This window comes from Malaclemys terrapin, chromosome 3, assembly GCF_027887155.1.
Source record: "Malaclemys terrapin pileata isolate rMalTer1 chromosome 3, rMalTer1.hap1, whole genome shotgun sequence".
Lineage (NCBI taxonomy): Eukaryota > Metazoa > Chordata > Testudines > Emydidae > Malaclemys > Malaclemys terrapin.
Window position 1 is genome coordinate 5,879,957 of NC_071507.1, and position 14,375 is coordinate 5,894,331.

Genomic DNA, 14,375 nt, shown 5'->3' on the forward strand with positions numbered 1-14,375 from the left:
CAAATCACAGTGTCAATACAGTTGGGAAACAGACAACAAAAATTAATGATTTGAAAAAGTAATAACTTTGCATTCTTTTTCTTTGTCCTCTGGTTATTCAGCATTTAGGTAACACATTTTCAAACTTTTCTCTGGAACCACAAGGGCTAGAATCTTACCTTTTTTTTTTAATGAAAGCTGAGATTCTGTTGTAATAACATGGCTCCAGGAGCTGAAGGTTTAAGAAAAATACCAAGTATTGCAAAAGTTGGCAACAACGGGAAAGCCTTGGGTGGCCACGTGCCAAAAAATTAATTTCATTAAAAAATGCACTGAGGATGAGTATTTTGATAAACTCTCAATTGTACCTGGACCTCACCTCTGAAACATTATTCTGGACACTTTCTGTTGTAGAATGTGAGGTGGCAATATCCAAGGTTTGGGGAAGGACATCTTCAGTTTTAGTGTCCATCTGAAGAGAAAGTGATCAGTAACACATACAAATTAACATTCATGAATCATTTGTTTTCCTGTGGAGCACTAATTCTGGACATATTGAGCTCTCATTCATAACTCTGATGCCTTTTAAATCAATGTAAAAACTCACAGCACTTTTGAAAGTCCCCTCTATGGAGCACTACCTAGTGTAACTGGCTCATGACTCTTGCCATTTCAAATAGTCCTTTTAAAACCAATTATGTCTGCAGACAAAGGCAGCTTATTGCAATACCAAGGACAATAAAAACACATATAAAAACATACCAGAGTATTCTGCTTGGTTTCTTCATCCCAGATTCCTTTGGCAGATAGAGATTCATTTAGTCAGGCTGTTACTGCAACTAAACTGGAATCTGGCAATCCTAACTCCACCTTCCTTGCCATCTGCCTTACCAGATTTACGTTGGCTTGTAAAAGCTGCATCTGAACTAGTAAATTTCATAGTTATGATTCACCATCCCTGGAGCTTCACCAGAGGTAGCAACAATGGAGGCTATAGTGTAGATAGGACATGGGGATTTTTACCACGTCACTTAATTCTACAACATAGTGGCAAAAATGCCAAAGCTTGGTCTACACTAGTGCTTCTCCCACAGCAGAGCTTCTCTGGAGTTCAGTTACAGCTATTGTGTTTATTGATGTAGACAAGGCCTAAGTGCCCAGCTCCCATAGTGTTACAGAATGCAAGCATACTCATAGTCAGTGCGCAGTGCCTTCCCCAAAGCTGCACCAGGGCCAACTTAATTCTAGCTATTTCCTCCTCTGTTTTCCAGATGCTTCAAGACAATTCAGATGCCAGTGGTTTCAAAATAATCCTAAGGACTACTTCATAACTTCCCTGAGCCTTACTGCACAGGTGAGTATGAATGCTCTTAAAGTACTGCAAAAGAGTTGGAAATAGAGGGACCCTAATAGTCTGACATCTTCAAAATTACAGTAATTTTGTAAAAGAACAGACAAGCAGATTTATAGTTAAGTACTTACCCAACTCCAGTGGATCTCGCTACTCTGGCTACATCTATACTACACACCACTGGAGGCAGCGGATAGTGTACATATGGCTAACATGGCACAGTGAAAAGCAGGCTGTGTCCACACTGCGGCATGTAGCTATATGTGTCAGTGAAAGGCTCTGGCAGAGGGGAGGCAGTGGAAAAAGGCTTAAATAGCTCCCCACTGCTGGAGTCTTTCACTGCAGCGAGGAAAGACTCCGGCAGTGGGGAAGCGTTCCCTCCACCAGAGCCTTTCCCCATTCCTGGAATCTTTCCCTGCTGCAGGGAAGGGATCCAGCAGCAGAGAGCTGGCAGAGTCTTTCCCCGCTGCCAGAGCCTTTCCCCGCTACCTCCCAGTTGCCAGACCCCTTCCCCACTGCCAGAGTCTTTTCCTGCAGGGAGGCAGTGGGACACTACACTGCTAAAAAGAGCAGTGTAAACAGGGAGGCATGACTTGGGTGAATAAAGAGCCACATAGTGAGACTAAGTGTAGTCTGGACTCCTCTTTTGCATGTATTTTTTAAACAAGCAACAACAAATCTCAATTTTTATCCTTCTGAATTTATGACTATGTTTCTAGTGTTTTATTTAAAAGGCATCCTGTATTTGATAGTTATGGCATTTGTTTAAATGTCTAATGAATTATGTTTAGTAATATTACCTGAATATCCATATCATGGGCACTAATACATTCAGAGTTTTGAGATAAAACAGATTCGGCTTCTTGACTTGTTTGGCTGCTTTTTTCTTCATCTGAATAATGAAAAGGAATAAATGCTTCAAACAAGCTTACAAAATGGAGCCATAAACATCAGAATCACAGCAGTACACAAAGTATAACTCTCAGCAGAACACCACCATTAAGATGTTTCTTATGATCATGGTTAAGTTTGAGCCATTACATTCACTTTACTAAGACTTCAGCATATCTGATTATTTACTCTGAAGACAAAACTGTAGAGGTCATTTTAAAACAGAGGATTTGAACAAAAGATAACCTGGAAGACATTCCTGACTAATACTGTGTTTAGATGTAAAATTATATTTGGACTCTAACTGAAGGGGGACAATGTGGATCAACGGTTGAACCACTCATTGGATAGTCTGTCTCCTAGCATTCAGGACCCATCTTTGATGCAAATCACTTAACCTGTCTCCATCAGTCTCTCTATCTGTAAAATGGAGATAATATTTCTCTACTTCACAGAGATGTTGTGAGGCTTAATTCATTAGTGTTTGTGAAGAAGTGACACATCCTCAGATGGCAGGTGCCAGAGCAATCTGAAGTATTATGATTATCATCTATAAAATTAAAATAGTTAATTCCCTACCTTAAAGGGACTATAGTTACATTTTATGGAAGTCTGCCGTTTGAGATCCTGTGTATTTTAGTGGGAAATTATCACACGGTGCTTGAAAAATTGTCGGACAAATTTGACATCTCAAAAGGCATAAATGAAGGTACTAGTTTACTAATAGTCTCATTCTTTTTTTAAATCCAAGGGTCACTAGTTTTCAGTATAAACTACTTACTCCACCTGCTATATACACCCTTTACTAAAAAAAACCCAGTCGATAAAAGAAAATTTCCCTTCTCTCCTCTCCCTCCCAGTCTACCTGAGGAACTCTCTCCCACTACTACTTTTATTCCAGTTTTTTTTTTAATGGATTCTTAACCTTTTGGCAACTAAAGACTATATTTTATGGTAGTGATGCTGAGCAATTTTTAAACTCTGGCCCTAGGCAATACTTTGGCTGGCAGTCTAAAAGGGTTAACGGTGCCTCTCCTATCTTGTTACTTACCTGTCTCCTCCATTGCAGCTGGTGCTTGCCTTTGGGGGCTCAGATCAGACATATTCCAGGCTCCTTTTACACAACTGCTGCAGCTCCTTTGAAGCACTGCAGCATCTGCATATGGATCTGGGAGCACATTTGAGCCCCAGAGGAGCTACTGGACTGGCAATGGGTTTCACCTTCTTAGTATGAACCAGGGTTTTGGTTACCTATGATTTTCAGTAGCAGCAGGAGTCTCTCCACTGGATGCTGAAGTAACTGCTTTAAAGCACTGTGTCAACTAGTTATAAAGGATCTTGGCTACATTTTTCAGTCCCAAAAGACAGACACTGGCTAATCTGCTTAAACACCCATTTTAGCAGAGGAGGAAGATAAATACAAAGAAACCAGTTTTTAAACTATGGTAAGTGAAGCAGGGATGAAAGGGCTCTATAAACAAGAAAGGAAAGGACAACACACATTCAAATTCACGGAGACCAGATCTTAAAGTCTACACAGCGTTGAGCACATTGACTGAGCTCAATGCCTAGTAATAAAAGCAATGATGATGGGATTCTGTTTTAGTCAATTGCTAACAGGTTAATGGTATTTTTGGTGTCAAAAGTGATGACTAAAGCAATAGGATTCAATTAATTTTAGTGACTTGCCCTATCAACTTATACTTAGCCATTGAAAGACATGATATTTTTTATTATTGTGTCAATAGAGTTTCTAGTTTTAGTTTAAACCAGTAAAATCCAATTAAAGCAGAAATTTGAACAATAGAGTTAATTTTGTTAATATTGATAAACACCAGATTTCAAAATTTTCACCATGTTCAACTTTTTATTCACATGGACCAAATCCACAGCTGGTGTAAATTGGCATAACTTCACTGAAATCAATGCTATGCCAATTTACATCAGATGATGATCTGTCCCAAGGTTGTTTCCTCACATTTAAAATGCTAAATGGCAGGAAAATCCAGATAAAAATGTCCAAAATCAATTTCAGAATGTTTATGATGCTTTATTGCATTTGATTTGTAATAGCTTAACTACTGTATACATATGACTTACCTATTTTACACTCATGTACCATTTGTGCAATAGGACCCTACTGAAATCTGACATCAATGCAACAGAAGTTGACTGCTGTGTTACTTTCATTCCATCTATGTGTTTGGCAGCCTTTGGGTAGCTGCTTGACAGCATTTACACAATTTTGGGAAAACACAGTCTCTAACGCTGCCCTGCCAGGTAAGGAACACTATATTCCCTTTGAAGTCAATGAGAGGTGAGATTACTCAACATCTTGCAGGAACAGTCCCTTAGTTTACGTATAATATCAAGATGAGTTACTTTAAATAATTTGAAATCCTGCTTCAATTGTCAAATTTATATTCAATATGTGGGACCAAATATTAACTGATTATAGTTCATTTAAGTGAGAAACAGTTAAAAACATTGATGGCGTCAATAAATTAAACCACCACCAAAAACCCACAAAAACCCAATAAATTAAATAACCACCAAAAACCCACAACAATAACATCTGAGATCCCTATATGTAAGCCATTTCATATATGTTAATTACTGGTAGTTATCAAAATTCCTTAAAAGTCACTTTCCAAATCCTAAAAACATATTTCTAGTTCATCTTTTTATATACTTAAAAATGAAGTCTCTGAAGAGAAGCTTTAATTAACAAAAACTCTTTGAGATTTTAAGATAAAGCATGGCAAACAGTAACCTACGAATTTGAAGACTTCTGAGCCCTCAGAGGGGGCTTCAAAAAACTCTATGCATGCTTTGTGTTGAGAAACCTAACTAACTTACAGTTAGATTCCCTGAGGTAAGTAGTTATTGGGACAATCTCAGGCAATTTAATTATTTAAATAATGAGTTCAAAGGCCTAAAATAATTCAGCATGATATTTTTTAAAAAAGCTGTAATCACGGTCAGAAGAAAAAAATGTTGATGCAAAATGTGCAGGCAAACAAAAGTGCACATACTATATATAATATGTGGTTTCTCTAGGGGTATCACAGATGGGCATCTTCATAGAAATGATAAATGTCATCCTGATTAATCCAACAGTATTTCTCATTAATATATGCCTCCAGTTTACATATAAATATTGATATGTTGTTTCTGATGTTATACTAAAATGCAACCCTCTAATGGCTCCTCCATCCAACACAGTCAAATATAGTTGCATCACTGTTATTTGTATATGTACCATACATGTGTGATCTGGAGGAACATTATGTATTGTAACTGTAACTGAAGTAAGAAGACTTCAACCAAAAGAAAATTAAAAGGATTCTGTTTGCTAGGTTGATGGTAGAAGTAAAAGTCAGCAGGATCAAAAAGCCAGTTCAATAAGAAGTCTGATGAAAACCTCTTGAATCATTCCCACTGTATCATAGTGTTTTCTAGCTACCAATTCCTGACTCCATATAGAGTAACAGCCAAATTACTATAATTATCATGAAATGTAAGTGGCATATCAACATTACGTTAAACATAGATTTTGTATACTCTTTCATTTTTATTGCCCAGTATTAGATTTTGAAAGGAAAAACAACAAAACCTGTGGTCTCCATGTACAAGGGCTAGAGCAAGTTAAACAGCTTGGAAATCTTTATTACTGCTATTTATACGTGAACATAGCTTACATTTTAAGTATTCAGACTTTGAATTCATTGAAGATATAATGGCCCATATTTTCTGGTGGTATAAATTAACACAGCTTCATTCTCTTTACACCAGCAGACAATTTGGTTCCATATTTTCAAAGCAGTGCACAAATGGTGCACCCACAAAAATAAAGGTACTAATCCTGCAAGATATACCTATGCACTTAACTTTAGCCACATGAGTAATTCTACTGATTTCAAGCTTGTAGGTAAACCCTGATTTTGCAAAGACTCATCCAGGGAATAGCAAGATGCAATTGTTATAAATTGACTCTTTTTCTACCATAATCAAGCTATAACATATAACATTACTTTAAAAAATATATACTTTTAAAGATGACAGAAAGGAGGGGGGAATTAGATTTATGCTATTTTTTCCTGAATACTTCTTTAAAAAAAAAAAAAAAAAGCTTGAAAGGTTTTTTTTTTTTTTAAATGTGTTGTTTTTTACATTAAAAATTTTGGGTCACCTGTTTTTCCTGACATTCTTTATGAATGACTGGAGATCCACAAGATTTACGACATCACATATGCCACATAAGTGAAACCTGATTAACTGAGAGCAGAAGTGTTTTTTATACAGACTGTTTACAACACTAGCTTTCTGTTAACAGACATTAAACTCTAATAGCTAACAATAACAGTTAGCTATTATAATAATAACAAACAATAGGAAGAAATGCTCTTATTAAATAATCAACTGAGGTGCAGATTTTGGAAAATTTACCAAATAAAGTGCAAATTTTCAATAAAGAAGCCATGCAAAATGACAACAAATATAGAAATACACATTTTTGTAACCTCCAAGCAGCTAGTATATCAACTAATTTGGTAATAGATGATATATTAACTTTTTTTTTTACTTTGATTTTAAAAACAACAAGAACCATTTTCTCTTGGCCACTCTGGCCAGCTACAATAGATTAACTCTTTAAAGCATACATGCAATACCTACTAAGAATTTATTGGTGCGGCTTAGTGTTTTAAAGGTATTTCTTAAAGTTTTGAAGATTAAGTTATTTAGTGTCTTTTGGTAAATATTCATCTGGCCTTTTAAAGACCCAATCCTGACCCTAATTTACATGGCTTTAGAAGATCCATTCAGCTGACTGTGTACCTGGCCAACTGATCCTGAAGAAGGCTGACCCAGCATGCAAGGTTAGGAAAGAGGGGACCCACACACACTACAGTCAAGAGGTTGGAGCTTCTCAACAAACAGTGGACTTGTACTAATGATTTTTCCTCCTCCCACAGCCCTATTTGTATTCCAAGCACTGCCCTTCACCTAGGTCTGCAGTAACACTCCAGCAGCTCCAGGGGCAAGGAGGTGAGATAGAATAAAATGACTGAGTTCCTTTATTAACATGGTGGTTCTTTGCATGGGAGGTAAAGGCAAGTTGATAGGATAGCTAGGAGTGGGTTCTTTCCTCCATCCTCTTCCCTGAGGCTGACAGTTCTAGGATATCAGTGGGTGACTGGTTTTAGGCTGCTCAGCAGCCCTCTTTTCTGTCTGAGACAAGTAGGGTGACCAGACATCCCGATAAAATCGGGACCGTCCCGATATTTGGGTGTTTGTCCTGATATTTGGCTCCGCCGGCAGCACTCAGCTTTTTTTTTTTTCCCTCCACTGGCGGAATCCCCCCACCCCCTATGTGTCACGATATTTTCTTGCTCTCATCTGGTCACCCTAGAGATAAGGCATTAGAAGCATTCATTGAAACAGATAATTGTGGTAACTTCTTATTAGTGCTCATTCTTATTCTATTATTGATTATTAACAAATAGCAAAATGTAGTTGTCTGTGCAAAAAAACAAACACACAAAAAACTCTTCAGTGCTTCTTAAGAGCCCAGAGGATGACACTGCATCATTGAGAGAACTTTTCCGCAATTCATGCACCAACTTTATTATTATTGTTATTATTTATTTGTATTATGGTAGCCCTTAAAGGACAGGGTCCCATTGTGCTAGACACTATACAAACATATAACAAAGAGATTGATTATAAACTCTTCGGGTCAGGGACTAGGTACAAGACTATAGACAGAACAGGCAGACAGGACAGACAGACAGAAGGAGCACAAAGAAACAATGAGATGATACTAGTCAGCTGCCTAACTATTCTCAGACATTAGAATCAGCTTCAAAATGAGACCTTCAATTAACAGTTGCAGATGACATCTGGGGGACCTGTCTAGTGCTTTAACTTTCCAAAATGTGAACTGTGTTTATATAATGCTACTGATCCTGAAAGATCCTCCAATCTCCTCAACAGTGACAAGCATATAATAACCAGAGACAACAGCTGTCAAACCTTCTCAACCCCTCCCGCTCCCCCCCGCAAGTAATGTGCATTGTGCAACCATCTCCATGCCAGACAGTCATTTTGTGTTTTCTGCTTGATGTAGAAAGTGTTGACATAGACCATTCCAAAAGGTTCCCTTCCAACCCCATGAAATAATAATGTATTGGATGTTAAAAATAAATGTAGCCTAACTGATTTTGAATCCATTTTTTTACCCTGTTTTTACCTGTTTCAATACTTGGCTCCTGTGGTAGTTTGAGAATATCATCAGGATGTGGTTTGCAGAGACCATGGAAAGGCCCCAGGTCAAAACAGTCATGAAGCAATTGTATATTCACTTCAGAGCACACACTCATGAAACCTACTGCAGTGCCATCATCCTGAAATATCAAAACAACATGATCACACTCTTAAAAGCTGCAAGTCTATATAAAGACATGAATTTGGGGCACAAGAAAAGGCCAGACAGTCCAATATACTGCATACTTTTTATCTTAAATCCCACCTTAACAAAGCTACTTTGTACCAGGGTTTGAAAGATTTAAATAGGAATAGCCAGACTGGATCAGCCCGAACGTCCAACTTGCTCAGTATCCAGTCTCTGATAGTGGCTAATACCAGATACTTCAGAGGAAGGTACAAGAAAATGTAATAATCTTGACTTAAATATGCATAGGGGAAGAATAAAAAAAATATTGTTAGTTATGGTCTGTAAGGGTTGATGTGTTTTTCCATGTACCATTTATAAATAAATATTGAGATACAAAACATAGCTAAAGATGGCGCTCTGTAATTATAAATTTTAGAAAAGATTCTTGCTTAATCTAAAACCGTTTTTAAGTAAAATTTGGATCTAGCTAAATACAATGGTTGCCTAATTACTAAACACTAGTATACAAATTTCTTTGTGCTCTTAAATGGAAGAAAATATTTTATTTCCCTGTGACATGGTTTAATTCAGGGACAGGAAGCATAGTAATTATAAGCAGTAGATAATTTAAAGGACATATAAAGCAACAAATGCCTTAATAGATGCACAGGCAGATGTGACAGCGATAAGGACCTTTTTTGCATTGATGAAATAGCAGGTGACATTGGTTTAATGCATGGAATTGGAATTTTCTTGCAAGTTATAATATTAAGCAAGAAACAGACACTGACAATAAGAATCATCATTGATTTTTCACTAAAACGAGTCAGGCAGAAGATAGCAACTTAATTTTTAGTATTATATGCAACCTATTGATAAAACAAATAACCACTATATGTATTTTTCCTCCTATACTTAATAAAATCTTGCGATAAAATGCTGGATTTGTCCAGCCGTCTTATCAAGCCACCAACACTTCAATAAAAAAAAAAAAAAAAAAAGTTTATTTTTTCCCCAAACAACAAGTGATTGTTTGTTTGTCTTGTTTGCGTAACTGAACAAAAGATGGGTCTCTGCAGTTGTCTGGCTGCTATGTAATTTTAGGCCCAAGGCTCAGCAGAGGCTGATTAACCAATCCATCTACCATATGTGCAAAAAGAGGTTGCCAGCTTCATTCTCTGCAGGGAAAATTGGCATCTATCTTGGTTCACATGGAGGCGTCTTTCCAATCTGCAGCAGCATTGGTGAGTCTATACTATGAAGGCCTGAAGCACCTTTTGCAGGTTTCATATTGAGCCATAAATGTATGATAGAAATATATTATTTATAAGATAGCTGTTTGTAATGTGTTATTACACTAATGGCTTATTGTTTACCGCTTGGTTTCAAACTGCAGTGATTACATTTTAAAGATTTTTTTTATTTATTTATTTTTTTTTTTTACTGTTTTGCTAAAGGAAGCAGATTTCTGGAGTTAAAGTAGATTATAGCTCCTATCTGCCTACAATACTTCCCAGGATTACGAAGTATGGCAATTACATATTGTAAAACAGAATGCTCTTTTAGAAATGCATGCCCCTGAGACAATGTAAAATATCAATGTTTTAAAAATCCGTTTCATGCTGGCCACTCTCATTTCTCTTTTAATTAAGAAATTAATTCCTGATTTTTGGAACTAGCATACATTTTCCTGCATGGATCTGGAGATGGAAACAAACTACAATATTCACTCATCTTGCCCATCTCTAGCATCTATGATTCTACCTTTTGGAGATATTTTTGACTACGTATCCTTGGTTACCAGTCATCACATGCAGTATTAATGTTGCTAGTGGATGTAATTTGGTTATTTATAATGCAAAGTGCCTAAAATAACAATAACTGATTTAAGATCACCTCTTCCAATTATCTCGAAAATCTACCGAATTGTCTAAATTGTAGCTTCACTTATATCACGATGAGAAACAAAATATACAAACTAATCACGCTGGGTTAGACGGTGGCATTTAGCCACAGTCCTCCATTGGAGGCACAGCTTCAGGAGCATACAGGCTGCCCCAGGGGGAGCATCGAAAGGCAGTGCCTGCCTGCACGTTCCAGTTGTGCTAGGGTGAATACAAACTGCTGCAGCCCTTTAAAGGGTGTAACATACTGCTCACGGTATGTCCAGCCACCTCTGCTGGCCTCTGCATGGGAGGAGCAGAACCGTGACTCCCTGCCCCTTTTCAATGAGATGTTCCCGATGGAAACATCTCAGCAGTAATCTCAATGCTTCCTTGACCAGAAGGGCTGATCTTCTGGATAGGGCTTTTACTAGCTACACAAGGACAGGGAAGCTCCTGACTGCCTCCCACAGAAGAGCTGTCCAAGGTCGAGCTCTCAGTCAAGAGTAAATTAATACATTTCCATTCTTGTCTGAAAGAAGTTCTCATGTGACATACAATTATGATTCTGTTGTCACTTAAGGCCCAAGTCTGCAAAGGGGGGAGCACTTGCTGTGAAGTACTGAGCAGCCTCAAAGCGTAATGAGTTAAACTCAACATGAGTTAAAGTCATATGGCTCCTCACAGACCATCAGAATCCCACAGAAATGGGCCCTTAATTTGCTTGCCCGCAATTTCCTCATCTGTAGAATGGGTGACCCTGCCTTCCTTTTAAGAATATTGTGAGGTACAAATGAGATTTGTAAAGTAACTGGGGATCTTCTGATGGAAAGGCATTTTAGAAATGCCAAGTATTGTTACTATTTATTACTGATTCACTTGTCATGTTCCATCCTTAAAGGATATACCCACTGTAAAAGGGCAATCATTTTCCTGAAAGAACTGAAAGCTTACTAGGAAAATGGCTGATTTTCTCAAGTGTCAAATGGCAATCAAAATTACGATTTTTGCTTTCTAAGGCTTAGTTAGTTCTACTTAGTTCTTTTTTTATTCAAGAAGCCAGTGCACCAGCTGTTACCAAATACAGCATAATGAATGTTAGGGATATCCATGCCTAGTGTATGTCAAGGACCTACCTCACAAACAACAGCATGATTTTTTTCATCTTGAGCGTCTATGAGTTCTGCAAGGAAGTATTCTCCATAGGTTTCTCTCAGAATTTCATTCTGGTGCATGAAGATAGGCATGAGATCATCATGGTCTTCCACCCTGTAAAACAGATGTTCTCTTTTAGAGTCAGTTATGTCTTAAAACTTCTAATACTAGAATACTGACCCTTCACTCCCTAATTTGTTTTTCAGAGTGTAGGCAAATGATAACTTCTACACAAAGTCAACAGTGTAATTGAAATCAAATAAATGGTCATTTTTAGAATGTTGTAAAACAAAAAACAACTGATATTTTCAGTGTTATATTGTTAAATATTTTTTAAAACTCTTTATGAATTTATTCTGATGCACTGCAGAGAAGGACAGAGAATGAAAGAACTGATGTCTTGCTGGGCACACCAGAGGTAACTGAAAGGGGAAATTTGGGGAGCTGTTATTTCTTACAGCACAGACACTCTTTACAACACTTTAAACAAGAGATCTTACGAATATAGCTGAAACCATGACTTTAAACATCGACCACCTCTTTCCTACTGGAGGTATGGCCCCTGCTGAAGCAGAAACCAAAGATCCATAAGGAAACCCAACCCCAGGCATCTTCGAACAGCCAGGCCTAGTTATGACACCCCTGTGAACTTCCCCGCCCCACTATTCCAGTATTGGCAATATAGCGGACTCTTTGCTGTGATGCTTCCATTGGCAGATGCAAATGACTCCTCTAATAACAGGATAAGTTACTGCTGCTCAGGCCAGAAATAATGTATACTACATTTTTGAGCGCCATTTACACTATATAGTGTGACTCCGATTCTACCCACCCACATCCTTGAATGACATGAAACAGAAATTCCACACTGCTGTTATAAAGGGGCTGCCATTGACTCTGAGATGGGGAATGAACATATTGAATAACCTTCTTCCCTGCAGTGCATCCAATGGCATTTACCAAAAAACGCATTGTGATTTTGCTATGCAACAGAGGGGAGTATACTGGCCCATGACAGTAACATAGGAATGAAACAAATACCATTAACAAACCAATAGTCTTGTCATGTTCATCATCATATATTTGTCAGTGGTCTATAACTACTACCATGACAAAATAAATAAAAAATGGGATAATGATTGAGGTAGGAGGATGCTTTTGCTTAGGCTCTTACCTGAAGATGAGAAATAAAAACTTGTCCTTTTAATGTACTGCTGAATTGCTGGCAGTGATTGCTAATTTACAAAGCAAGTCTACACACTCAAATAGCTCATCTAAAACCCCCAGCTGCAAAAAAACAACACACGGCTGTCAAAAATCTACATTCAATTGGCCAGATCCTCAGCTGGTAGAAATCTCTTAAAGGAGCCATACCAAAGATGGGCAGGGAGGAGCTCCCTGTGCCTTTACTATTCCCCCAGCACACCGGTGCAGAATCTGCCGCAACTGTGTGCTTTTGTGTGAAAGAGACCATTAAATTATCTAATTTCATTTAAAAGAATTAAATGTGCTTACTCGCTAGTTGGTGTTCTGTGACTTGGGAAGCTAGTGTGAGCAACAGGTGCATTCCCTCACCTCTGGTGTCAGTCAGCAAACGACCAATCAAAAGGAAGATTTAGCATCAAGTGGTTCCCATTCCAGACATTGCCTCTAAAACGCCCCGTCAGTTACTTCTGAAGGTTAGCCTATGCTACAATCCCTAAAGGGAACCCTCTATCTTCTTTTTCATTGTGCTCAGGTAGGGGAGCTCTGAAATGAGGTCATCTTGCTCAGATCTGCACCCACTGGCAGCCATCTGGGCATGGGAACCACTTCATGGCTGGATGTTTCAGCACGTCAGCCCTGCATTGAAGAACTGGAAGGAGCTCCTGGGTGGTTCTCCCTCTGTGTGGAGAGCCTGTGCTGTCTTCCATGGCTCTTGTGGCTGATGTCTGAAGATGGCACCACAGTGTGAAGTACTTGCTGCCTTCTTCATGAAGGCTGGGGAGCCTGGAGGCATAGCCCAAAAGGATGGTCAAAATCTCCTCACCTTCTCTGCCTGACACCTGCCAATCAACTTTTCAACATAAATCATTAAACTGAAGGGAGCAGTAAAGACTTAGGCCCCAATCCTACAACTTACTGCAAAGACAGACCCCTGAGTCCACATGGATTCCCACTGAAGTCAAAATGAGGCTCCAGCACAGATGTAATGTTGCAATTTGCAGGATCCAGATCTTAACTACTTCTACTGTTCCTTCTACATTCAACTTGCTGTCAATGTGAAAGCTACCTCAACCTGTCTCCACTTGGCCTGACGTACACTGTTGGCAGAGATGGTCCCTAAAGGCCAAGAAGCAAACTCAGGCAAGCTTTAGACATTTGAGCCAACATGATGAATTGCCCCAAGAGAAGATAGGCATCCAGGGCAGTTCACTGAGCATATGGGTGATATGTCCTCCCCACCCCCCGCACTAAAACAAGTGGGCCAGCACATTCTTCACTTGTTAAAACTTATAGGCCATCTTTAAAGGTACCTTGGAAGTATAGCGCACTGCAGATAACTAGAGCATGATGACTAGCAATATCTAACAACCTCTTCGCTAACCACAGATTTTAAAAAGTAGAATGAACCACTATTGCTACCTTGAAATCTAAAAGGAGCTGGAGATCCCAAAGTACCCCAAGACTGTTAACATTTTTGGCAAAGAGTGGGCACATTACACCTACAGGCGGTGCA

General features: G+C 38.5%; 1 protein-coding gene and 1 long non-coding RNA gene across 2 annotated transcripts in view; one reads left to right on the forward strand and one right to left on the reverse strand.

The window, feature by feature from the left end:
* CFAP61 (cilia and flagella associated protein 61) overlaps positions 1-14,375 on the reverse strand; it is a 184,521-nt gene that overhangs the window by 154,098 nt on the left and 16,048 nt on the right. The window contains exons 7-10 of the mRNA XM_054021574.1: positions 11,638-11,770; positions 8,475-8,628; positions 2,131-2,222; positions 359-451 (exon numbers count right to left, since the gene is read on the reverse strand). Of these exons, the coding sequence (XP_053877549.1) occupies positions 359-451; positions 2,131-2,222; positions 8,475-8,628; positions 11,638-11,770 (472 nt within the window). The remainder of the gene's footprint in view (positions 1-358; positions 452-2,130; positions 2,223-8,474; positions 8,629-11,637; positions 11,771-14,375) is intronic.
* Positions 1,252-8,418, forward strand: LOC128833597 (uncharacterized). The gene is made up of 3 exons (XR_008444288.1): positions 1,252-1,333; positions 4,355-4,501; positions 7,036-8,418. It is a non-coding gene; the product is annotated as an uncharacterized LOC128833597 (long non-coding RNA).